Source organism: Myxocyprinus asiaticus, chromosome 20, assembly GCF_019703515.2.
Source record: "Myxocyprinus asiaticus isolate MX2 ecotype Aquarium Trade chromosome 20, UBuf_Myxa_2, whole genome shotgun sequence".
In the NCBI taxonomy this organism is placed as follows: domain Eukaryota; kingdom Metazoa; phylum Chordata; class Actinopteri; order Cypriniformes; family Catostomidae; genus Myxocyprinus; species Myxocyprinus asiaticus.
The window spans coordinates 16,437,706-16,464,633 of record NC_059363.1 but is presented as its reverse complement, the minus strand read 5'-3'; the positions used below and the strand labels follow the sequence as shown (position 1 = coordinate 16,464,633).

The following is a 26,928-nucleotide window of genomic DNA, read 5'->3' as shown; positions in this document are numbered from 1 at the left end:
AGCAAACTGATTATCCAGATTTCAGAAGTTGTCATCAAAAACAAACTGAAAGAGCTTCATTCAGTTTTCCGTTAAAGCTCAGTTAGAAGCGTGAAATTGAAGAAACTGCAACAAAAATAAATTACTACTGAATAGTCAAATGTAATATTCAATATAGCATTAATAAATAATATCAATAATAATTACATTATATTTAAGCAATATATCACAAAAAAGAGTGCTGTTGTCCTTAATAAAAAAAACTAGGGTGGCTGTTTTTACGTTCTTCAACTCCTCCGGTTAATTTGACAATCTGCTCTGGGATTCCAGCTCTGTGAGGGAGTATGGCTTGGTTAGAATAAGTGATTAAAGTGGTTTTCACACTGGGCACGTTTGCTGTGGTACGAATGCGAGCATAATTGTTCCCAGCGCCCCTTGCAGCTTTGGTCTGGTTTCAGACTTGTTTCAAATTCTGTCGACCCCCGGTGCTTTTTGGTCGTCACAAATGTGCACATGATAGAGAACACGAAGCAGGTCGCTCTATTTGTATGTTGTTGGGGTTTTTTTTGTTTTTTTTTGGTCATTATGCACACCAGAGTGAACGACACTTGCGCCTCTGTGCATCGCATGCCATAATTCAGCAGATATGCAAGTCCAGGAGAAGGCACCAGTATCTGATGTTTGCAAAACTTATTTCTGAGGAGACAGCTGGTTGTTAGCAATGTTTTTGGAGCACTGCATATGATCCCCTGTCACTCATGGTGCACGTGTTTGTGTTATTGTGCAACTGATGACGTCATCATGCTTAAATTGGCAAAAATGCAAGCACAACTTTAATGTACTGAACAAGTACGGTCCCGAGTACAGGTTGCTTTCTTACTCATGCAAACAGTGTCACAGTTCCATTGCAACCAAGCTCAGACCACCTCCTACAGGTAGTCTCGTGTTTGGTACCACGGTACACTCCCCGGTCCTCAAAACAGCTTACATATTACCAATTTTTCATGCAAACCATGCTCTGTTTCGGACTATACTGCCAGTGTGAAAGCCCCCTAAGAAGCCTGGAAGACTGAGTGTATGATGTGTGCTGTTACAGTTGTAAAGTAGAAGGCAGCCTTTATCTGTTGCTCACTGCACAAAGACACCCAACACCAAAAACTCACAAGAACACTGCTAACCATTATCAGCCATCAAAAAGTTCCCTCTGTTAGAGAAGTTATAGATTATAATGGACAGCTCAGAGATTAGATGAGCGGAATGACAGATTATTCTCATCTACAAATATTTCTCACCCTGTGTTTTGAGTGACAGCTGTCTCTGAGTTTCACTCAGCAGTTCTGAGAGTTCAATTATCTTTTCTCAAGGTCATGTAACGTTTTAGAAACTCTGGGTTCAGAGATCACCAGGCAGGACTGGGCAGCTTGGGCATCCTGTCTGATTCCATCCAGGTCCCTACTCATTGAGTCAAGCATGCTGTCCAGGGAGATGTGGTTCTCTTCCTACATACACAATTACATGAAGACAATAAAATCAGGAGAGATTACAAACATTTGGGAAGTGGAAACAAAACATCAGAGAATCAACAGCATCTCTGAACCTCTGGTTTGGCTCCAGCTGGATCCATGCTGTCATCTTCTACGACTGTTTTTCCCACCAAGTTATTGAGAATCTCCCATCTTCGTTTGCATCGTTCCTCCATCAACTCTCTTTCTCTGGCTATCCGTTCACTAAAATAGGAATTTAAAGAGATGGAAAGAGAGATCCGGGTCATAAAGCAAGACCTGCAATTTGTCATAATTTATACATAATTGATTGCTGCAGGAGCCAGTAATCTCTGACCTGTAATCCTCCTGCATCAGGGTGATAAACTCTGAGAATTCTTAAGCAACTTCCTCACGAACACATGTCTCAAGAGACAAGATTGTAGCTTTCTTCACCCTCATGTGCTCTTCGAGCACCTTCACCAACTGCTGCTGGGCCTTTACATGCAAACACACAACAGCGACATTATGGTAGGAATCTCGCTGTGTAATACAAAAATGTATACAAGAATCAACAATATGTACAATCTGTATACTGACTGCCAATCGTTTGGATTGGCAACTATCAATTTCCTGAGTGAAAACAAACCCAGATGGAAATCTTTTTATTGATGCATGTTAAATATGTTATCAGTTTTAATATTAGCAATTTTATATTTTAACCTGTTCCTGGAACAATGTCCTAACCAGGCACAAATCCAGAATCAAGTCATTTTGTGTCCACACAGAAAGCAATATGTAGTGTGATTTTGAACCAATGAGAGTTCACTGTGGTAAGAAGCAACAGAAATAGTGGCAAAACATACTGTCACACATCGCTTCTTGCAGTTCTGGCAAATTAGGACAAAAACTTATTTTAACACAGACAGGGTTCCTTCTCACAACTTTTGACCAATACATTGCTATCACTTTAGTTTTTTTAATTACTGAGAAAAACTATTAATAAAATAATATACATATAAAAAAAAAATGGGTATTAATTTTACGGTACTGCTCTACATTTACATACTATATAATTTAAACAACTATAGTAATTACTAAGTACTAACCCTAACCCTCATTAAGTACAAGTAGTTACCTAATATAACTCAGTACTTTCTTAGGTAAGTACACATACTATAAAATAAAGTGTCACATAACTAGAAAATTTTATATTTACTATAAGAACTTTTATAGGACTTTTTAAGATTGTTTTAATTATTTTAAGATTACATTATTTTCCTTACTTTTCTAGGCCTGGAAATCTAAATGATCAAATTCCTTGATATTTCTAGGTTGTCGATGGCTGACCATAGGAACACTGCATGAATGTGATGCATCGTTAGTTACATCTGGACATGGTAAACACAGCCAAACCTCACCTTGTAAACTTGTTTTTCTACCACCACGGTCTCTTTCCGCTCTTCCTCCAAGTCCTTGGAGGAGTCCTCTATAAAAGTGAACATTTCATCATCATCCTCCTCCTTAGTATCAGGATCTTCCTGGACATCTTCAAGGCTTGGGTCCCATCATACAAGCGAGCTGCATCGCAGTTCCCGATGATCAGCATTATTAATGATGAAGTACAGCTCTCTGGCACTCCTCTTCACCACCAGTGGAACACTCTTGGTAGTGAGGACCAACACCTAGAAACAAAGACACAGAATTATTCTGAGTTACAGATTACTCTGTAGCACTTCTACAACTGCCAAATTATATATAAAAGTATGCAGGTACTGATGCAAACATTCAGACCAAAATATATAAATTTCTCCTAAATAGGATCTTATCATGAAAAATATATTCCTAAATAAAAGTTGGATGCATTATGCAGACATACAGTTCTTCACACTTTTACAAATTAAAGCTGCCTAAACCCAGTTAATCCAGTCCATTTACTGAAACCAAGCAAAAATACTGCTTGCATAAGTGTTCTAAGATGATTCCCACACTTTAAAGACAAATTTATTTATTGTGATGAGTCTTCGCACATGAACAAATATACTGGTTAAAATTATATTGTAGACTTCCTTAAATAATATTGGGTCTTTTAATTTGAACTAACATAAAAGCTTTTACATTTTAAATAAATAGATTTGTATGCTTTGGAAATGAATAAGCCTGTATGTTCTTATTGTGAAACTATATACTGTAAATTAAATTACACATTATATCCAGTTTTTTTTTTTTTTCTTCGAGGCACCAGTGGTGTTTCTTCATGCTAAGAAAATTTTAAAATTCTTCATATTTTCATAAATGATCTCTTCGTTTTCAGCGGAGACGTAAATCACACTGAATTTCTCGCGAGAAGTAAATGCGCCAACATTCTCCAAGCTTCACCCATTGGCTGTTCATGGCAAACATCACCCATTCATGTGCACGAGCTTCAGGGTTAACCACGAACTCAGGATTAAACTCCAAGTTGACAGAGAACTTTTGTAACGAGCGCCTTGAGATCGCTGAACCAGATTTTAACCGGTTTGGCTCTATCTGGTTTTGTCAACCTGAAACTTACTCTGAAACTCTGAGTTTATTCAACTAGCTTCGTGCAACAGGACATAGGTTGCTCATATATATTCATGGTTGTGACGTCACAACAATGAGCACATTCACATAAGACACCCACATTTGCATATTAAAACCTATTCAGTATTCAGAAATTTGGCCCAAGATGAAGTTAATAAGGAATAGGAAAAAAGAACAAAATACCAGAAGAACATTATTATACTATAAGAATAATAGAGGCTGCAACTGAAGGATGGAGCAATGCTAACTATATAGAACTCATATAGCAATTCATAAAAGGTAAATCAATCAGAACAGAGATTTGCTCTGGCCTGCAAAGTAGCCTTGCAAATAGTGAATGAGTTTACTCTCTCTGAAAGGAACATGCTGTATGAAAGGGAAAATAAGAGAGATTAAAAGAGCAAGAGAGAGCAAAACAGAGTGACTGAGAGAAAGAGAAAATTACTTTTACCTGGCCTGTTGGTTATTTCTCAGTGCATTTATGCACTTTCCCAGGCTGAGCAGTTAGGTGTTGATGTTTCCTGCCTCTTTCAGATGATCACCTTTATTCTGGGTCTTAGCACAGCACTCTGATCCGGCCAGATCACACAGAGCCAGTCTGGAAACAGAACACATGCTTTAAAGCATGCTCATCATGCACTTACTCTCATGCCATCCCAGATATGTATGACTTTCTTTCTTCTGCAGAACACACATTATGATTTTTAGAAGAATATTTCAGCTCTGCAGGCCCATACAATGCAAGAGAATGGGTGCCAAAATTATGATGCTCCAAAAAGCACATAAAGGCATCATAAAAGTAATTCATACAGTCTTCATACGAAGATAATCCATATCTTCAGAAGTGATATGAAAGGTGTGGATGAGAAACAGATCAATATTTAAGTTCTTTTTTCCTAGAAATTCTTCTCCCTGCCCAGGAGGAGGCGATATGCATGAAAAATGTGAATTGCTAAAACACAAAAATTAAAGTGGAGATTGACTGAGCAGGGAGAATTTATAGTAAAAAAAGGACTTCAATGGGGGCCTGGGTAGCTCAGCAAGTAAAGACGCTGACTACCACACCTGGAGTCGCAAGTTTGAATCCAGGGCATTCTGAGTGACTCCAGTCAGCTTCCTAAGCAACCAATTGGCCTGGTTGCTAGGATTGGTAGAGTCACGATGAGTTAACCTCCTCGTGGTCACTAAAATGTGATTCTTGCTCTCAGTGGGACACGTGGCGAGTTGTGCGTGGATGCAGTGGAGAATAGCGTGAGCCTCCACACGCGCTAGGTCTCCGCGGTAACGCGCTCAACAAGCTATGTGATAAAATGCGTGGACTGACTGTCTCAGACGCAGAGGCAACTGAGATTCGTCCTCTGCCACCCGGATTGAGGCGAGTCACTATGCAACCATGAGTGCATTGCGAATTGGGCATGCCAAAATTGGGGAGAAAAGGGGAGAAAATCCAAAAAATAAAAAAAGGACTTCAATATTGATCAGTTTCTCACCCATACCTATCACATTGCTTATGAAGACATTGATTTAACCACAGGAGTCTTATGGATTACTTTAATGCTGATTTTTGGATCTTCAAATATTCACTTGCATTGTATGGACCAAAAGAGCTGTCAAGTGTCAGTCTGCTGGAGAGGGAGTGCGGTAAGTCTTGTCACCTAGGTTGTGAGTACCCTAACACCTGTCTCTAATTATAGTGATGCTGGAGGGAGACCTGAAAAGGCACGACGGAGCATCAGTGTGGGAGAGAGAGCGACCAGAAAGCACAACAGTCCCAAACTGAGAGAGTGTTTTGTTATTTAGTGCTTTCATTTGTCTGCAAGTTTTTTTTATGTTATTGACAGTTACCGTCAATTGGGTTCAATGAAAAAATCTGACCTTGAACCTGTTTCATTGTCTCCTGACTCCTCCTCTGCCCACGAACTCAGAACATCACAATGTTCATTTGAGTTCAGCAGATGAAAGAAAGTCTGGGATGGCATAAGGGTGAGTAAATGATGAGAGAATTTCATTTTTGGGTGAACTCTCCCTTTAACTCCATTCTGAAACACAACTAAAAACACTCAGCAGAAAGCTCAGATCAGGACACACAGACTCACCCACTGACACTCTGGGTATTCCCACATCTTCCACTTTCAGTATCCAGACTGAGAAAATACTGTGGCTAAATGTGAAGTAGTAAGTGAGAGGGATATGATATCAGAAAAACAGAGAGACATACAGAATTCACTCAGTACAACTAATGCAGCTTTCAAGTGGAGTCGGAAATATCATAATTACGAGTTATGTGCACATGTCTGACTAAGTCAATTTGCAATTTCCAGAGCAATTCAGAAACTGAATTCTCAATTATACTTGAGTGGCAAACTTTTGGAAGAGATGTCAACAGCAAAGTTGACAGAAATTCAGCAAGTTTGCACAATGATTTTGCTAAGCTATATAAATTACAGTGCTGCATTTCAATATTGACGTTGTAAGGTACAACAGAGCTTAAGTCAACTAATGTTAAGCTAATAACTTAACCTTCGCTGTTTGCTTTATGCAAATTAATCAATCATTTGATAGATACCACACATAAATCAATCATACATGCAGTGTAAAAGTGATGCAGCTCCATTCACTCATGCTCATTCACTGGTACAATGACAAAAAAAAAAAAAAAAAAAGAGCTTTTGATATCTTTGTTTGCATTCTTTTGTTGTGGTTTGAATTGGCAACTTGAATGCATGACAACGTGATAACGACTGCCTGTCTCAGAAGCACAGCAGGAGCTTCCCAGGTCCTTGATGGCAGCTTGATTTCTACCAATCTTAAACAATAGAAAATGACAGTTCAAAGTAGTGCATGTTTACATCCTGCTGGAGAGCAAGTTGAGTTTAGTGCTGGAAATACTTTGGTTCCTTTTGCCCACTTTCATCACTTTAAAGGCTTCATCAGCACTGCTCACCTTTACCCATTTCAGATCTGTAAAACCAACAAAATGCACATAGTTACGGAGCAAAGAAACAATATCCTTACCCACTTATCAGTTTCATATTTGTTAATCATTGGGGCTGAATCACCATTAACAAAATAGCACCAATTTCTGGCCAATTTTAGTTATTACACATCAATGCCTTGAGGATACAATTTGAACAATTTCAAATTAATATTTACATTTCTCTTTTGGTTGATTTACAAAATAAATACTGCAGAGTTATATGAATATACATATTCTGGTATTTCCATCTCAGCCTTGAGATGGAACAAGTTGCATTTATATTGGCTTTAAATTCAAAATTGTGACAAAAAAAGTCTATATTACTAAAAGTTTCCAAATTGTATACCAGAGTTCGCCCTTTGCTTGAATACACCATTGTGATCATAATAGCAGCTCCAAGGATGCATCTTAAATACTCTGTGGTCTTTCTCTGAGATTTCTTGACTGGATAAACAGAATGGTATTGGAGTTACAAAAGCTGATGTTCCTTTACCTTTGATAAATGAGTTGCCTTTGACGTCCTGACAAAGATGGAGGTTGATTCTCTGTGAGGCATTGCTGGGATGCTGTTCTAGCAAGTCGTGAATGTTCTCATTGTAGATCTCACAGAAAGAGACCCACACAGAAAACTTAGTGTGAAGATTCATATCCAAATCCAAACTTCTCTCATTCACTATAGCGCTGATATCACAAAAGGCAGAACCATCTGACAGACAACAAGAAGGTTATTTGTCATCCTGACAAACAATACAAAGAGATTACTGCCAAAGATAATATAAAAGATTGTTTAATATTCACTGAGAAAATCTTTTTACCTTCAAGATCAGACTTTGAGCTCTGGCAAGACATATTCTTTTGAGCATCAGTCTAAAAAGATAAAAACGATAGACTTAAGATGAAAAAAGGGTGTTAAACTTACTGTGATGAGAACCTTTGAAGAGTCTGATGTCGATGTGGTCACATGTTTTTTGTTTGACTACCTTCATATGTGGTTTTTGTGATCTGATCACAAAACGTTTTGGACCCAGTTTACACCTGTATTCAGCTCTGACCACTTGTGGATCTATCACCTAAAATGCATCTTAAAGGGGTCATGACGCCTTTTTTTATTATTATAATATGTTCCTTGATGTTCATTTATAATATAAGTAACTCTTTTTGTCACATATTTGTAAAACATGATCATTTTTTCACCCTCATTCTGACCCTCTGTCAGAAACGCTCAGTTTTGGTGCTGCTTCTTCGAGACTTAACCGTAAACGACCTCTGTTATGATTGGCTCTCTGCTCTTGACTGACCTGCTCTCTCCTTGCAATCTCACTACTACTGGGCGGGGCTACGGAAGTGATAAATTAAAGAAGCAATTGATGTGTTGTTGTGGAGGCAGTCAGATGCAAATGTCTACCACAGTGTGACATCACAACAGGGGTGGGTAAAAATACTGTTTTTCCGATGCATTGCGAGCTTCATTTGAACGATCACGATATAGATTCTTAAATCCACTCAGTGCGCAAACCCTCTACTACAATATGAGGAAATCACTCGTATTTGCAAACAAATTTCACACTATGTGACAAAAATGAATATATTTGGCAACTGGCTGGTAAATGTTCACATTTCACTCAACAGTAATTGTTTAGTTTGCTTGTGAAGTGTTCAGCAGTGAGATCCTTTCACAGCGTGTTGAGAGTAAAAGTTGTTCCGTGTAATGTGTGTTCAAAGACGAGATCCACGCAACCCATTTGTCTTTGAATACCGTCTCTTTTAATACCCTTTCTGTTCTTTAGTCAGTTGTTGATCAAAAACAACTACAAATTTTTTTTTAATTCTAATCATGCATCACATAGATGAGGTAATTCGAGTCCTCTCTAGTTAACATGCGCTCATTTAAAGGCATTGTTTAAAGAAATGCCGCTTTTTGTTAAAGAGACAGTACCGGTTTTAGCACGTTCAACAACTCAATGTAAATACTTGTAAATAGTATAAATTATGCAATTTAACAATAAATATTAACAAAAATAACATTAAATATAATATATTATTTATTGATTGAATACATTTATGTTCATTTTTAAAAAGCCAAAATGTGACCAAAATGATGAAAATGTTATAAAATATAATTTGTAAAATTAATGTTTTCCTAATGTTGTTAAAAGGTTCCCTGTATAATTAACAGCATTAGCTTGGAGATAATTTATTTTATATGTCAGCATAAGGGATATTATAACTGAAATAAACCCATATGAATCGGAATCGGAGTCGAGAGCTTGTGAATCAGAATCTAATTGAATCGGGAAATCTGTATCAATACCCAGCCCTACATCACAATGTGGAGGAAATAGAAACCGAGTCCTTTTGTCAGCTTGGTTTCAACAAATGATCTTTTCACAGTGAGCAGGAAGTTTTAAGTTCTGAAAATACCAGTATGTTTTTATAGTACAATGATCTCTTTTATGTTAAAATATCAAGGAAAATTTGAGTACTTGTGTCATGACCCCTTTAATACTGGGTGTAAAAATTGTTTTAGAAGAGGTCTGTTTCTATGTCAGTGGTTCTCAATCTTTTTTGTACCAAGGCACATCTATGTAAGTATGAAATTTCCAAGGCACACCATTTTTCCCCCTCAAAATACAATGTGTACATCCTCATAAATGTGAAATAAACTGTATTAAACCTTATGCTGCTTCTGAAACACAAATCAAACATTAAAAAAAAACATTAAAGTACTCAAATATTGATGTTTTTTCACACCGAAAGCGATCGTTTCGCTTTAGAAGACATTAATTTAACAGCTGGTGTCGTATGGATGACATTTATGCTGACTGTCTGTGATTTTTGGAGCTTCAAAAGAGAAATCTCCATTCACTTCCATTTTAAGGACCTAATGAGCTACGATATTCTTCTATTTTTCTTCAAATGTGTTCTAGTGAAGAAAGAAAGTCATTCAAACCTGGGATATCATGAATGTGAGTAAATAATGAGAAAATTTTCATTTCTGGGTGAACTGTCCCTTTAATGCAACAAGATATAAACACAACACGCAAAACTAAAAAAGTGAAGGTCTTCCCAGCATTGGTGACACCATATGTAAAGACAAGAGAATTCTGTCCCTCCAGCACATCCATCACAAGACTCTTCACTGTGCCATCAAACATCTCCTTCTGTGTAGTGTCAGGACCAAAAACCTAAAAATACAGTGAAATATTCAAATACACCTTATTATGAAAATAACATCCTTTTAGACCAAATTCTGGTCATGAGCGTATATGACCAAGACAGAGCACAACATATGATCTCAAAAAATCTTTTCCGAAGATAAAGGAGAAGATGAAAAAGTTATTTTGGGTCATCAAATAATAGAGAAAACTTCTGGCTCATACCATCAGTCACTATATGAATGGTGTGTGCTGGTGGGTTTGCTTGCCTGAGAGAACTGGAAATGCTGAGCTGTAACTGGCACAGATTTGTCACTGTGTCTGGCAGAGAGGGATGATTGCGGGGCTTTTAGGAACACGGTCTCTGGGGGCTGAATGGGCACACAGTCCTTCGGGAAAGACAGAAGAGGTACAGCCAGATGCATAAAAATCGGAATAATTTATCGGGTAACACTTTAAAATAAGTTTATATTTGTTAACGTTAGCTAGCATGAATTAGCAATGAACAATCCACTTACAGCATATTAATCATGTTTAATGTTAATTTCAACATATACTAACACATTTTTAAAAGCAAAAGTTGTATTTGTTGACATTAATGCACTATAAACTAACAATGAACAGTTGTATTTTTATTAACTAACATTAACGAAGATGAATAAATTCTGTAAAAAATATATTGTTCATCGCTAGTTCATGATACCTAATGTATTTACTAATGTTAACAAATGGAACCTTATTATAAAGTGGCACCATTTATCCTAATAAACACTGATCCACAGAAGAGTGGTTTAGGATTATTAGCTTGTTTTTCACATCAGTCTCTAAATCACAAACACGCATGATGGCAGGTACAGTATAGAAAAAAAATTTTCACAGGGAACAAGGGTCCAGTTTTACACAAAGTTCTTCACCTCATGAGAGTTCTTATCATATGTGTGCAACATCTGTGAACCATTTCCCCTAATTTATTTTTACCTTTGATTCTCCATTCTCTATCTCGGCTCCTGAAAAAGGTCTTATCCTAAGATACACCTTCAAATGTTCCTTCTCCAGGTCAGCCTGATCCTTCAAAAGAAACATAAGCACGCAAAGCCTTTTATTAATATTTTCGTTAGTTTTACTTTATGTAAAAATCATACAGTGACCTGTAATTATGTTCATAACGTCATGACCAGCTAACAGCTCAGCTTACCTGGAAATCTGAATGCTCGTCAAACTCTGAGGACAGATTTCTCCTTATATCTTCCACACTTATCTTTTTCGGTCTTGTCATTTCTTCCTTTAGCCCTGACTTCATCATCCTGCTGTAAAGCAATATAAAAGCATAATCATACATTTTTTTTTAAATAAAAATAAATAAAAAACAATAATAAAAGGATACGATAACAACCTCTGATACAGACAGAAAAGACTGTAACTCGATTGTATCTCTTTATTGACATTTTAAAAAGAATACACAAATTTTATATTTTAAAAAGATATTGTTAAATTGAGTCTGTCCTCTGCACTTCAATAACTGTCTGGTTTGGTTCAGCTGCGAAATCAGACATCAGAAGACTAAATGGAGAGTTCGGACTGCTGAGAGGATTATTGGTTGCCCCCTGCCCCCCCCTTTCAAGAACTGTACATTTCCATGTACAGAGTGAGGAAAAAGGCTGGAAAAATCACTCTGGACCCCACTCACCCTGCCCACTGCCTTTTTGAACTGTTGCCTTCTGGCCGACGCTTCAGAGCTCTGAGCACCAGAACCGTCAGGCACAGGAACAGTTTTTTCCCTCAGGCTATCCATCTCATGAACAGTTAAATTGCCCCATTGAGCAATAATTAATGTGCAATACACAGTTTAGTCTTTCATATATTTATCCAACACAATGCTATTTCATTCCTCTGAAAAAAACAAAAAAAACATTTGCACTGTACATAACAGATTTGTATTTGCACTGTACATAACAGATTTGTATTTACACTGTACATAACAGATTTGTATTTACACTGTACATAACAGACTGTATTAGATTTGCACTATCCATGTGTATGTATGTATGTGTGTGTCTGTAAGTATGTGTATAATTATTTTTTATTTTTTATTATTATCTATGTGTTGCTGCTGTTTTTGTATTGTTTTTGTATTGTTGTACACTGGAAGCTCCTGTCACCAAGACAAATTCCTTGTATGTGTAAGCATACTTGGCAATAAAGCTCATTCTGATTCTGAAATATTTTACATTTGACATTTGACTAAATATTAAATTTGACATCACCACACTCCTTAACTTACAACCTCAGAGCGTAACTGAATAAAGGACAGGACGGCAAAATTAAGCATTAAAACAAATTAATTTAGTTGACTTACAGGGCTGTCAGTGGACAAAAAAGACTGTGTGTTGTAATAACTTAGAAGTTTCGCTGCAAGGTTTTATTTGTGTGTTGTCTCATGATCTCTCAATCTGTTGCGTGCACTTATTTTCAAATCCTACCAATTGGAAGAGCGAGAGCAACAGCAAAGGTTCCTGGGAGCGCGCACTCGTAAATGTCATGGGGCGCTGGCAGATACGCAGAATGCTCGCATTTGTTTGTTTGTATGTTTGTTTGTTTGTTTGTTTGTTTTTAAGCTTTATTTAGTAACAAATCACACAATAATCAAATGCAAAATAACAATGACAATAACTGCAAGAAAATCTGTAAGAATAACATAATACAAATAAATAAATAAAATAAACAACAAAATAATACAAAATTAAGAACTGTATACATAGGGGTACTGAAACCAAATCCATATCTCTAATTGCAAAATAAATAAAAAAAACCTTAAAAAGGATAAAATGCATTGCTCAGATTTGTGTACTGTTGTTTTATTTGGTTGTCGAGTGGTTATTCCGTTGCATTTGTTCGTGTTTTTTATTGTTCAGTTTTGTTTCTTTTTTCTTTTCTTTTTTTTTAATAATAAAAAAAAACATTGTTAAGAGGTAAATATGTAAGGCAAACATACCTTGCCACTTTCGAAGTTTTAAAATAAGGGACACTTAAATTTTGTGCGTTATTAATAAAAAAAAATTGTATATCCTTTCTTATATGCTAAAATGAGAATTTCCTGACCCATGATATATATATATATATATATATATATATATATATATATATATATATATATATATATATATATATATATATATATGTATGTATGTATGTATGTATGTATATGTATTTCATTAAACATCATTTATATGTTAAAAATATATTTATTTTAATTTTTTTGATTATTTGTCTTCTTTATCTTATTTATGAATACATTTTGGATAGTTTGTACATATTTTTTTTTAAAATAATTTTTATTAATTTTATTTGTTTATTTTTTTTTTCCTTGATCTGTACTTGTCTTTATGATTGTATTCATACATTGTTTGATCTTATTGAACGTTTATATAGAAAAAACTCCACAGTTTTACCACCATTTGTGGACTTTTCAGACGGTCCCTTACCACACCCTCTACCGTATTAGAACATTTTAGCACAATGTGTGGACTTTTCAGACGGTCCCTTACCCACCGTAGGCAAATTTTCCAACTATATCAATGTTAAATTGGCGATCTGGAACGATTTCACCGTCCAGCTTACCGTATTGATTCAATAAAGGACGCATAATTTTATCTTTAAATACGGGACGAGACGGGTGGCAACCCTAAACATACCACACACACTTATTCTCTTGTATTTTATTCAAGGATGAATTAAAATGAATCAAAATTACTTTTACGTGCTCAAAAGGGAAAAAAAGAAGTACAAAACAGATTTTACCAATGCACCTTCATTAAGGGATGTCCATGGTTTCAAAGTCTTTCTCAATTCCAGTCCATTAATACAAAACTATTACAATAATAATATCAGTCATAATAAACTTCTCAAACATTCTCAGACCCCCATTCACATTCTGTTCCATTTCTGCATAGTTCAGTCTCCAGTATGTCTAGACATCTGTTACAGCTAAACACAGCCATGGGCATTCAGATGCAGTCACTTAAGTTATAAAGTCAATTAAAATAATGTTTAATAAATACACTGATCCAAAACACAACCACTGTTGACATATGTTCTTGTGCCACTTGTTGAGGATTCCATTCTCTCATAATCTCAATAACAGGGAAAGCAATATTTACAAATATCATCAATATGTCAGACGCTCTATTGCCAGCAATTAGCGTCATCATTGCGATTATCTTCCATTGCAAAACACTGCTCAGTCTTTAATCTTTAACAAGCAAGCAAGCAAGAAAGAAAGAAAGAAAGAAAGAAAGAAAGAAAGAAAGAAAGGAAGAACATTTTATAACACTTGCTCAGCAGGAAGGATGTTAAAAAGTTGTTCATTTGGCTTTGCAGCTGCCTCCTCATTAAAGTTATTTAGGATGTTTTTCACTCCTTTTTGCCATGAAAGCAGTGTCTCCATTGGTGTCTTTCCATCCTGTAAAAGATGAGTTAAAATAAGTAAGGAATAGTTCACCCCAAAATGAAAATTCTCTCATCATTTACTCTCCTTTAGGCCATCTCAGATATGTATGACTTACTTTCTTCAGCTGAACACAAACACAGATTTTTAGAATTTTCAGCTCTGTATGTCCAGACAATGCAAGTAAATGGTGGCCAAAATTTGAAGCTCCAAAAAGAACATATATATATATATATATATATATATACACTTCCGGTCAAAAGTTTTGAAACACTTGACTGAAATGATTCTCATGATCTTAAAAATCTTTTGATCTGAAGGCGTATGCTTAAATGTTTGAAATTAGTTTTGTAGACAAAAATATAATTGTGCCACCACATCAATTTATTTCATTATAAAACTAAAATGTAATTAAAAAAAAAAAAGTTTTTGAAATTGATGACTTGGACCAAATAATAAAGAAAAGCAGCCACTAAGTGCCCAACATAGATGGGAACTCCTTCAATACTGTTTAAAAAGCATCCCAGGGTGATACCTCAAGAAGTTGGTTGAGAAAATGTCAAGAGTACATGTCTGCAAATTCTAGGCAAAGGGTGACTACTTTGAAGATGCTAAAATATAACACAGTTATATTTCAGAAATTAAACCCATTCAAATAGATTTACTTGAACATCTGAGACTTCTAAGGATCGTAGTAGATAAAAATAATATGTAAGTATTTCATATCTTTTTGCATTTCTTGCTTCTTAAATTTGATTTTGGAGCGTTAGCATTGGGGCATTGAACAGAATAATATAGTAACTCAATATGGCTCTAGAGGGCGCCAGGTAAACTTAAAAAAAACAAGGGCTGAATGTTCTCAGATTAGACTTACATTGTTTTTGGCATTGAGACTGGCTCCATACATCATCAGCAGTCTTATCATTTTAAATCTATTGATCCTCACTGCATCGTGCATGGGTGTGTCTCCATCCTATACAAAGAGATCATTGGCATTATAAGAGAGGAAAGCAGCACATGGGACGGTGGACTAATGCTGCATGTGTCACTGAGTGTTAAAATTGTGCAAAATGAAAGTGACAGTCATTTTCACATTTGTGATGTGATAGGAAAAAAATATGTGAATGAAGTATAAACCGGTTTCTCACCCTGTCTTTAGCATTTACGTCAGCTCCACAGTGAATGAGATGCTCGGCACACTCGTAATGTCCTGTTCGAACCGCAACATGGAGAGGAGTGCTGCTTAGCTGTAGATACACAACAAAAACACAAGTTACTGTGCTAAATGTTTTAAACTAAGGTTCCAGATCAGGTGTCGACTGTGGACACTTTAGTGACTGTGGAAAGCAATATGTGGAAAAAATGCATGCTTTATGCTTTGAAGCACATGTAACTTAAAGGTGAACTCAATCACTTTTTGCTTGTGTCATCTTGGACTTACAGTGAAACCTAGTGGTGTGGATGCAGCATCATTCAAAATCAATATTTTTTAGTTACAAATGCCATTGCAGAAGTTCACTATTTACAAAGAGTGAAAGTATCCAATAACAAGACTGAGATGAAGCGAGAAGTATTCAGCTGGTCCTGTGTTTCTAAAATGGCAGCCCCCATGAGGGTGCCCCTGCCCCATGTAGAACAAAACAGCTTTTATAAGGTTACTGATATGACTAGAGTCCTTATCTCATGTAAGTGTTCATGATGTTATACATATGTTTCAAAATTACAATTCATTTCTTTAGGAGTAAATCTTTTTAATGGTGAAAAATTACTGAGTGCACCTTTAACCTGTCCTCAGCAAGAATTCGCAATGTTAAACTGTCAAATAAAGTTTTAAAAAATTTAACAAAACAAAAATGTTTAAAAAAGAAACTAATTCATAAATATGAATATCAAATAAAGGGTAGGGATCCGTACGATAACAAACAATACATAAAGTAAACTTTAAATAATATTTTCCATTAAAAGACTGCTTATCAAAATTATCTGTCAGATTTTTTTATAATCCTGAATAAATCAGACAATGTCATGGTCAGCTATAACTCTGAGTACCCCTTTCCTCTTGCTCAAGGTGGATGCAATACTACACTGTAAAACATGATAGCTCCATTAAGTTATGTTACTTGTTTCTTATTTACTTATTTCTTATCTTTAACTCCAATTGTCATGACAAGTTTTGGATATTGAACTCAAGTTTATAAGTTCTCAAAAAATTAAACTTAAAGTAATCCATTGTCTTAACTACTTGTGAGATTTGTCTGGGTTTTTTCAATGTTCATTTAACTCTTGTCTGTAAATTATAAGTTGAAAAAGGGGAAGGGGGAGGAAGGGTGATACTGAGCAGGAAATACAGAGAAGTTGCTGCCTTTTTGAGTGAGGTGAAGCAGCTGAATTTCTGTTGAGTAACACAAAGGCAGCGAGGAGGTGAGTTTTTTCTTCTTCTCCCCTTTTCTCCTCAATTTGGAATGCCCAGTTCCCAATGCGCTCATGGTGGCGTAGTGACTCGCCTCAATCCAGGTGGCGGAGGATGAATCTCAGTTGCCTCCGCATCTGAGACCGTCAGTCTGCGCATCTTATCATGTGGCTTGATGAGTGCATTACCGCAGAGACATAGCGCGTGTGAAGGCTTCACGCTATTCTCCACAGCATCCACGCACAACTCACCACGCACCCCACCGAGAGCGAGAACCTCATTATGGCCCATTTGCAACCAGGCCAATTTGGTTGCTTAGGAGACCTGGCTGGAGTCACTCAGCATGCCCTGGATTAAGAAGTAACTTGCAACTCCAGGGGTGGTAGTCAGCGTCTTTACTCGCTGAGCTACCCAGGCCCCCGAGTTTTTAATTTTTTATTTGTGTTGATAAAATTTAATAACGTTAAAGTTCAGCACATTGACCATGATCTGCGAATGTGACTGTACCAGTTCTGTAAAACATTGGAGAAACCTGGATATTATTTTGATGAAATAGATGTTTTTACAACCAGTCTTTATTAGAACCTGTTGTCCTACTAGGAATGAATTCACAAGCCAGTGTTAAAGCTTGTGTAACATTGTTCTTGTTAAAATAATTTTTTATATTTTTCAGCAGATGAGTTGTAAGTAATTCAGTGTAAATAAGGAAACTGGCAAACTTGCCGTTATTAGTCAAGATGAGAAATACATTTAAGACACAATTAAAAAACTTAAAATGGCAATTGATATGAATATAGTTGAAATATAGTGTGAGTTGAAATAGTGAGGAATTGTATATTTGACAAGATAAAGTGTGTTTTCTTGAATGTATAATGTAACATAGTAAGTTGTTTTAGCTCAGAGTATCAAGTTGAAACAACAAATGATCATAAGTTAAACAACTTGTAAAACGTAACTTTTGAAACAAAGGTTATCTTCAAGTTGAGTTTACTCATGTTTTTAAGGCAGCAGGTGGACTTTCATTTCTAAGTTTAACCAACTTGAAATGTTTTACAGTGTATGACACATGGTCTGATAAGTTTTAAATTTTTTTATATTTTAAACATAAAAAGTTTAAGTCTCTGCGGTCACAGCTCCCTTGTCTCAAGAATCAGTGAGCTACAAAATTAGTAAATGTTATTATCAACGTTCACAGACCATCTAGTGCATATAGGAACAGCGGCTTTATCTACCTTGTCTCTGGAGTTGAATTTGGCTCCTTCGTTGAGTAGCAGTTCCAGGGCTAGCAGGCTTCCACCTCTGCATGCCCAATGCACAGCTGTGGCATTCAGCTATAGATATTTTATAAGGAAGAATTGTAAATTAGATGAAATGTGTAGAAATGTGTCTCAGAGTTACTATAACATAAAATCATATTACAAGGGACTGTAGTCTTGTTGCACTGGTAAGACGGTCACATCTGCCATCTGTTCTACCTTGTCTTTTTGCTCCATGGATGCTCCGCTCTCCAGGAGCTTCTTCATGATCTCTGTGTGACCTTGTGCACTGGCTTTATGCAGAGCTGAGCGTTTAAACTGTGAGAGAGAGAAAAAGAGAAAGAAGGAAATGTAAAGTTAAATTACTAGTTACATTGATGCACATTTTGGACTTGCAAGAAAATGTTAGCAAAACAAGTGAAGGAAAGTGTGATGTGTGTATTTGTTTGTGTGTCACACACTCACATCATCACAGGCATTGGGATCTCCACCATCTGACAAATATTTTTCAACCACAGCCAGTTTGTTCTCTGTTACAGCTTTTAGAAACAAAACCTGGTCCACAGTCTCAGGCTGAAAAAAAAAAAAAAAATGCAAATAGGTTATTGATTATTGTACTACACAAATCTGTAAATCATTAGTTTGAAAGTTGAAATGATATACTTCATCTAAACTATTTTGAACATAATTTTTCCTAAATTATTTTTTAATTATTATGCATACATCTTTTATGGCTTTAGAGTAATGGAGAGACTACATGGAATATTTGTACTTTTAAAAATTAATATGTCACACCACAGGACGATTTAACATTTAAACACTTATACTGTACGAGTGAAGACAAAAAGATGATTACACATGGCGAAAAACTAGTTACAGACCAGTTTTAGGGCCTAAGATATACACTTTCTCTCAAATAAATACAAATACAAAAATCTTGATGTTAAAAAAAGAAACTTCCATGGACACGTTGGGCCTTATTTATGAAATATGAGGAAAAAAAAATTACTTTTACGCAAAGTGTCCCATTCAATTCAATCTGAGAATTAATGCATTTATTTTACACACAAAATGTGTGTAAAATAGGCCAAGACATATTGGGCATATGATCTAACTTTTTTATGGTCCTCAATATATGTCTTGGGGACATATATTGAGCCCAATATGTCTCTCAAATGTTCATACGGTACTTCCGCATTTTATAGCATTATAATGCATTAGGGAATAAGGTTCCTCACCAGGATGTCAGGCTCTGGCTGTTTCTTTGGCTCTGCAATCTTCCTTTCCTTCCTTCTCTTCTTCAGCTGCAGAATGTTGAAGAGGTCTTCAACTGTTTCTAGCTTTAGCTGCCCTGACCGGTCAACCTACGAAAGGAAAGATGAAAAAGATGTCAGTATACACAGTACAAACTGTGTAACTGTTTGTCTCACAAAGTGTCACGCCATGTTCACGCTTGCAAAGTTGTGTTCATTCATACATTGAGTTTGATGTTCCGTTCACTCTGTTTAATGTCATTCTGGGTGGTGGCATTCAGGTCCTGGTGGCCATCCTGCTTCTCCTGAATGATGATGGTCTCATATTCTCCTGCAGCAAACAGCTCTGCACAGGCGTCTCCCGCCTCCTTGCCCTCGCCTCTCTTCCCAGTGACCTGTGATTGGACATGACAACAGTCAGCCTTGCATTTATTATTATACCCTCTGTTTCTAGGATTGAACAGCCCACAGGGAAAGATCTAGTGTGTAGTGTAAAGCATATGTAGTTTAATTTGGGTTGATTGTGTGGGTGCGGCAGAAGGAAGGTCTTCAGCTGTTTTGAGTATGTAAATAATCAATTATACACATTTGTGTTGTCTCTGTTGTTTAAAATAGGAGGACATGCCCCTGCAGTTGGGTTATTCTAGACATCCTGGATCTATCTATCTATCTATCCATCCATCCATCCATCCATCCATCCATCCATCCAACCATCCATCCATCCATCTCTTTCTTTCTTTCTTTCTTTCTTTCTTTCTTCTTTATTTTTCCCACTCCTTTTTCCCAGTCCTTTCTCCTTAAGAACATATAAGCTAAGGGGGGGGGGGGGGGGCAGGTTTAAGTGGTAAGACTTTTTTTTAGGTTACAGACTGGTAATTACAAGGGTATCATGCTATAAATGTGGTTTATGAGGACATTTCTAGTATCCCCATAATTCAAATCACTTAAAAAAACATACTAAACGATGTTTTATTGAAAATGTAACAATGCATAAAGTTTTTTGTGAGGGTTAGGTTTAGGGGTATGGTTAGGGGATAGAATCTATAGTTCATACAGTATAAAAATCATTATGTCTATGGAGAGTACTCATAATGATAGCTGCACCAACATGTGTGTGTGTGTGCGTGTGTGTGTGGGTGTGTGTGTGTGTGTGTGTGTGTGATGCACAGAATTCTAACCAAATCCATTTTGAAGTTACACTCCATAGCATGATCAACACTGAAACCCAGCCGAGAGATGATAAGATTATAAGACTCTGAGATTCAGAAAATATAAAATAAAAAATACAGCACAGAGCATTGCATGCATCAGCACAAAACTTACCAGCTCTTCCACACGCAGCAGTCCCATGTCTATGAAGTGGAGTTTGTGTGAGTCCTTGTATCTGCTCAAGGTGCCTGTGTTCTCCACAAAGGCTGATAGTGGTAAATGGTAGTTCTCTCTCAATTTAATTAGAGTCCCAGTGCGATCGGTGTGCCTGCTCAGCTCCCTGATGATCTGTGCATCTCCTCTCCATCATCACTCTCATATATAGTTCCAGACTCTGACGCGGACCATAAAAAAGTTAGATCATATGCCTTGCAATTCTTTGCCTCTCTCTCACCGCCCACAAAATTCCTATGGTGCGAGACACACATTCGTCCTTCCCGAATCATTGCGTCGCGGGATGACCACACGACCCAGCAACGCGCGGCTTCCTTTCTGGCATTTTGCCGCGGGTCGCGCTTACCAGCCTACTCTCAAGTGTACGCGCGAGGGCAACAGGTGCACGGCTGTACGACAGCATTCTCTGCGTGTGAGAAAAGCAATGAAAAAGTGACGTGACGTGTACTTTTGGTATAGAAACGTATTGTGAGGGATAACGTGCGGTTCAGTAGGCCTACAATATTTGTGTTTCTTTAACTTCGGTCACGTTTACCTCTGTGGACATAGGCCTAGCCTATAAAGTCTCGTTTTAACATTTTCACACTCTTTAGTAGTTACAGACAATTACAGATAAATTTGTCTACTAAGAATGTCCAAAAGTGTATGTAGCTACATGTATCACATGTTTTGTATGTCATTTGTTTATTTATTTATTATTTATGTAGTCATAAAAATTCCCACAACAGTGTCCACCACATCTCAAATTCTGTTTAATAGAATTGGTGATGGAAATTACTTTTATTTATTTATTTATTTAAAATGAAAATTGCCCACTCCTTTGCCTTGCTAAGGCTTATTTCATAACTAACATTCTATGTATCCTTAATACACCCAACGTTTCACTTTTGTCGACTTGTTTTATCCTACACTAACTTTTGAAACATTTTATTTAGGGGCAAAATGGTTTGGTGTGGTGAAATTGGGACAATGTGTGGGACAATCATATTTATAAAAAAAAATAAAAAAAAAATAGATAGAATTTATTTTCACACAATAGGCCTAAATACGGTTTATGTTTATTTCACTCTTTGTTTAGATAATCATAGTTTTAAATATGTAAGAATTTGTATTTTTATCTAATGGATTTTCACATTTTAAATGTCTGGGTCTGACACAAGGCTATAAGAATGAAACGGGATTTTAAACATAGCAAAGATTAAGTCATGGTAAAAAGTCTTTAAGGCAGTTTTAATTTGATATTTAATTTTAATATAATAACAAGAAAAAAAGCTTTGTTGAATAAACACCCGTTTATTTGTTTCTTGACTTGTTATGAAGCACATTTCTTAGATTACCTGACAAAATGTTTTTACAGTGTAGTTCAAACCACACTTTGTAACAAATGCTCAGTTTATGCATTGCACAAGACTGTCATGAGCATGACAGGTATGGAATGATGTTTAGGTCCTTCCTCTCACATGACATTACAGTCAGTGATAAAGCCTTTTAATAGCCTCACGGTAATGACAGAGTGATGGATTTGAGATACCTCCTCACCTCTTATGGACAGAGAGAAATGTCTGTGTATATATTTAAGCTGATATCATCCGTTAGTGGCCGTGTTTGTGCAGGTGCAAGTATCTGCAGGGCGCTCGTGCCCTTCAACCGCAAGCTGAACAGGTGCAGAATTGCACAAGTGTGATCACTTATATGGTCAGTGTCACATCAGTCAGTAATACAGATTAAGTTTACTTTTAAGAGTGTGAGGCTCAGCAATTAGTCAGCAACAAATTACTATCTATTGCAAGATGATTTGGGATTGTTTTGGGGCAGGGTTCTTAATGTCTTCCTTAGGAGACTTATATATGAGAGTGAGCTAAGGTGACTCATGATGAGGACAGAGTGACTAATGAGAGGAGGTGCGCAGAGAAGCAGTCTAGTTATTACTGCTTTGATCCAAAGCGACTTTCTGCTACATGTATTACAAGAACAGCACTCTGGAGCAAATGTGCATAACACTGTAAAAAGTAGTAGCTAACTGTAGCATTGAGGATCTATTTTGATCTAATCTTTAAAAATCAATTTTCTTGGTGCAACCAGGTGAATTCATTCATATTAAATGATATTTTTGAATTGAATAAAAGCAGTTAATGTAGATGTTACCACTTGAAGCACATTTCTTAGGTAACCTGGTTTCCTAGTCTTAGACTTTATACATGTGATTTTAACTAATAGCCTTACAAAAATTTAACATGGTAACCATAGTTCCTGCCAAAAAATACCAATGAAATCAATTATTAAAATCATAAATTAATAAATAAAAAAAGTTAATTAATGTGCTATGTCATTAAAACCTATGCTAAGCTTTCAGTGTAATTTACTTGATTGATTGATTGATTGATTGATTGATTGATTGATTGATTGATGATTGATTGATTGGTTGATTGATTGATTGTAGTGGTGGTTACTAAGTTATTACAGATTTATTGTAGTAACAATAGATGTTTCAACTATGGTTCATGATGGTAAATATGGAATGGCAAGCCTGATCTAAAATCAATTCAGACCTTTCGTGATGAATGTGGGCCTTTCGAAGAGCGTGTAACAGTAGCCCTAGTGAGTGTTCAGTCAGGTTTGATATTGTGGAGAGCTCCCACATTACAACAGTAGCTCAGCCCCCGACTCCTATGACTACTTAAGTCTTTAAATAGTAGTTTAAATCACATGGCCATGTTATGCTCTATTATGGGACTATAAGTCATTCACGTTTTACTAATAACTAGTGGCGTGGATCAATTAAAGACTTATATGCTTTGTTTAAATTCTCTGCAATGGAACATTTTTGACCATCTCCCAAATACTGTGCTGGGAATAAAATAGAGCAATGTCCTGATCTATGATGTGCAGACTGCATAAATTATAAACCTCTCATTTCATGATTACAGTCATCAAGACGCTATCCATGGTGCTGAACTGCCACTTGAATGATAGCTGTCAATCAAAGGTGTTTAGAAGGCAGAATCGTGTCTCACATTGCACTTGTTTTCGTACACATTGCTTATTCTGCATTACACACATAGGTGTGTGTGTGTGTGTGTGTGTGTGTGTGTGTGTGTGTTTGTATCAACGGGTGTGTGGTTTAGTAATATTTAGCTGCTGGCTTTGTGGGAGTCTCTAATAAGGGTTATTTACGGGGTGTTACCGAGTGGATATGTGTCAATATCACAAAAGGCTTGCAGGGATTCAAAGCTCTAACCCACTAACCTTGGCAAAAGTCTTCCCTGGCAAGTTATTGTGATTGTGTATGTGGCAGCACATTCAACAGCTGCCTTGGTTATTATTGATATAGTGATGGTTTTTATTTCTGTGGATCCAAACAGGCACCAGACCAGAATAACTGCCCAGCCTTAGGGTTTAGTTTTGCAGAATGTACAGCACACTAACAGCTCTCTCTTCCCTGCACGCACACACACATGTTGGTGCAGCTATCATTATGAGAACTCTCCATAGACATAATTATTTTTATACTGTACAAACTATAGATTCTATCCCCTAACCCTACCCCTAAACCTCACAAAAAAACTTTCTGTATTTTTACATTTTCAATAAAACATCGTTTAGTATGTTTTTTTTAAGCGATTTAAATTATGGGGACACTAGAAATGTCCTCATAAACCACATTTATAGCATAATACCCTTGTAATTACCAGTTTGTAACCTAAAAAAAGGTCCTCGTAAACCACTTAAACCTGCCCACACACACACACACACAGGGAAAAATAATGATAAATGCAGATAATAAAATAGCACTAGCCATATAATTGTGCAGTTAGCAAAATAAATAGGCTCATCAACTTCTAAAAGGGAGGAGAAAATGCTTCCCATATCATTTGTTGTTGACATCAGGCCAGGGGTCCAATCAAAGTCTATTTTAGTGCAAAAACATTTGATAAAAGCTAGCAATATTAGGCAGATGGCAACATGGACAGATTGGTTGACATCCACTCTTCTTAGAAAACCATAAATACAACTATGCAAGGTAAAAGAACATACGACCCACTTGCAGTGAGGAAGAACATGGTTTGTGCAGTTTTGTGCGGTAAATTGGCAAGACAAACATTTAAGAGACAATGTCATGTTAATTATTTTGCATATTGGTGGCCCTATATGCAAATATAAGTAAAATCACACCTTTATAGAAGAACTAAGATACTGAAACTTGACATTTCAACTTAAGTGTTGTGTTAAGTAAAAGCACTTTTCCACGACTGGGTCAAATGCATCTGACCATGGTAATGTTTCCAGTAGCATTTCCACTTGAGCACGGTATGGTACATCTAGATTACAAACCGTTCCCAACTTGGATTTCTCAGGACAGAGAACCATGCTGGTGGAATGGCTTTAGTGATGTGGCAACTCATGATTGGTCCCTTGTCCACACAGCACTTGCCCACACAGGAAAAGAGCCTCAAAAGTGCTGTAAGTGATTTTTTAATGAAATCACTCATAGAAAACGTCCCTATTACCTGTCAGATATCACTGAAAAATATGTGGTCAGATTCCACAGGCCATGGTCAGATTCTTTGTTTTGCCAATCAGAAGACTTTTAAGCACTTTCTGCCTGTCAATCATTCTGCACATTCCCAAGGCAGCCCATATACTGTACCGTATGTGCAAAAGGAAGCTGAGAGCATCAGTTCGAGAGTTGTCTGTTTCTCATGTTAGAATGCTATTTTACTACCATTGCTTTTGACAACTAGTGTCCATCCTAGTACAAGCAGTGAAAAATGGTGAAAGGTAGTAATGATATAGGGGCCCACAGGTCCAGGGGGTCCCACAACAAATTTTAAACTGCATTTGTTTTAAGAAAGGGACCCAGACCAATATACAGTCAAGGGAACTCAGAACTCCTTGCTATGGCCCTGAGTACATGAACAAGGTCATTGTAACTGTTTGGGTTTGTTGACATCAAAATGCATATTTATTTTATACATATATATATATTAACAGTCTCCAAGCGTATCAGAGGGCAATTTCCTAATGGCAGTTTTGCACCAGTTTTAGGGCACTCTGGGAAGGGGATGCCAATGGAAGGGTTTTTACAAACAAAAGTAAGAAAATGTATCTTTTCACAAAGACTTGTTCTATGAGACTGTTAGCGAAGGGTAGATCCATACAGTAAAGCCATGTTCCCTTTAAAGTACCCACATCAATGGCTCTGCTCTTCGAAGTGAGTATGGCAAAAGGATGATCACTTTCAACAGTAATTTACCCTGTGTGTGTATATGTGTCTTTGGAAAGAGGAAGTATGTCTAATTCAAAGACTAAGTCTTTGAGAGGGTTGTATAACAGCTAACAATGCTTAAAGCACATTGAAGATTCTTTTGAACTGACTGTTTAGAATGTGGAATAATGTTATCACAATGGCAGGGACTTGGAATGCTATAAAGATTCAGAAATTAAGTGCTGTGAAGTAGAAATATAAGAACCTCCAATCATGGCAATTCTATGTCATCAGCTGTGGCCATATGTTTTAAGATAATATATCTTCCCACAAGGTTTGTATGGCAGTTGTGTGGAGCTTACATGTTGATCACTTGATCCCATCAATATGTCCACAACACATCATGTGATCATTCCAAAAGCATTCTGACTATGACAGGAGATGTATGGTTTGACATCTTTTACTGCCTAGTAAAAAGATGTGTAATGGAATGTCTCAACATATAGGTCTTAGTTATGATCAAGCACAATCTGTTTCAGTAATCTAATGGAGAGCCTGAAAAAAAGTCTGCTCAAAAGTTGAAAATGTGAAGATTAATAATACAGTACAAAAATAAATGCACTCAGCACAAGCACTTTGTCTGAGAGGTTATATCAATGAATTAATTAATTCATTAACATATTTATTTCCTTCAGCCCTGTGGTATTATGACAACAGCACATCAAGAATTAACTCAACCAAAGACATGATATAACCCAGTGCCACTTCCATATTCGTTTATTCAAAACCATTACAGACTATCACCAATCCTCCAGGATA

At 36.6% G+C, this 26,928-nt stretch overlaps 1 protein-coding gene and 1 pseudogene across 1 annotated transcript; both read right to left on the bottom strand.

The window, feature by feature from the left end:
• LOC127410812 (kinesin-like protein KIF20B) overlaps positions 1 to 11,460 on the bottom strand; it is a 48,123-nt pseudogene extending 36,663 nt beyond the window's left edge.
• A 2,409-nt stretch (positions 11,461 to 13,869) lies between these two features.
• LOC127411168 (ankyrin repeat domain-containing protein 1-like) lies at positions 13,870 to 20,994 on the bottom strand. Its single transcript, XM_051646543.1, has 9 exons — positions 20,844 to 20,994; positions 19,745 to 19,915; positions 19,506 to 19,631; positions 18,733 to 18,840; positions 18,487 to 18,585; positions 18,244 to 18,342; positions 15,750 to 15,848; positions 15,476 to 15,574; positions 13,870 to 14,616 (listed from the first exon to the last, which is right to left on the bottom strand). Exons 1-9 carry the CDS (start codon positions 20,868 to 20,870, stop codon positions 14,479 to 14,481), a joined length of 966 nt encoding a protein of 321 aa, XP_051502503.1. The 5' UTR covers positions 20,871 to 20,994; the 3' UTR covers positions 13,870 to 14,478.
• Positions 20,995 to 26,928: the final 5,934 nt, after the last annotated feature.

Bases quoted from the DNA above. Each gene is read 5' to 3' on its own strand.
- LOC127411168 (XM_051646543.1), bottom strand. From the start codon at position 20,870: ATGGGACTGCTGCGTGTGGAAGAGCTG. The intron at 15,849-18,243 runs GTAGATAAAGCC...GTGTATCTACAG, and splicing joins AATTCAACTCCAGAGACAAG to CTAAGCAGCACTCCTCTCCA. The intron at 15,575-15,749 runs GTGAGAAACCGG...CTCTTTGTATAG, and splicing joins ACGTAAATGCTAAAGACAGG to GATGGAGACACACCCATGCA.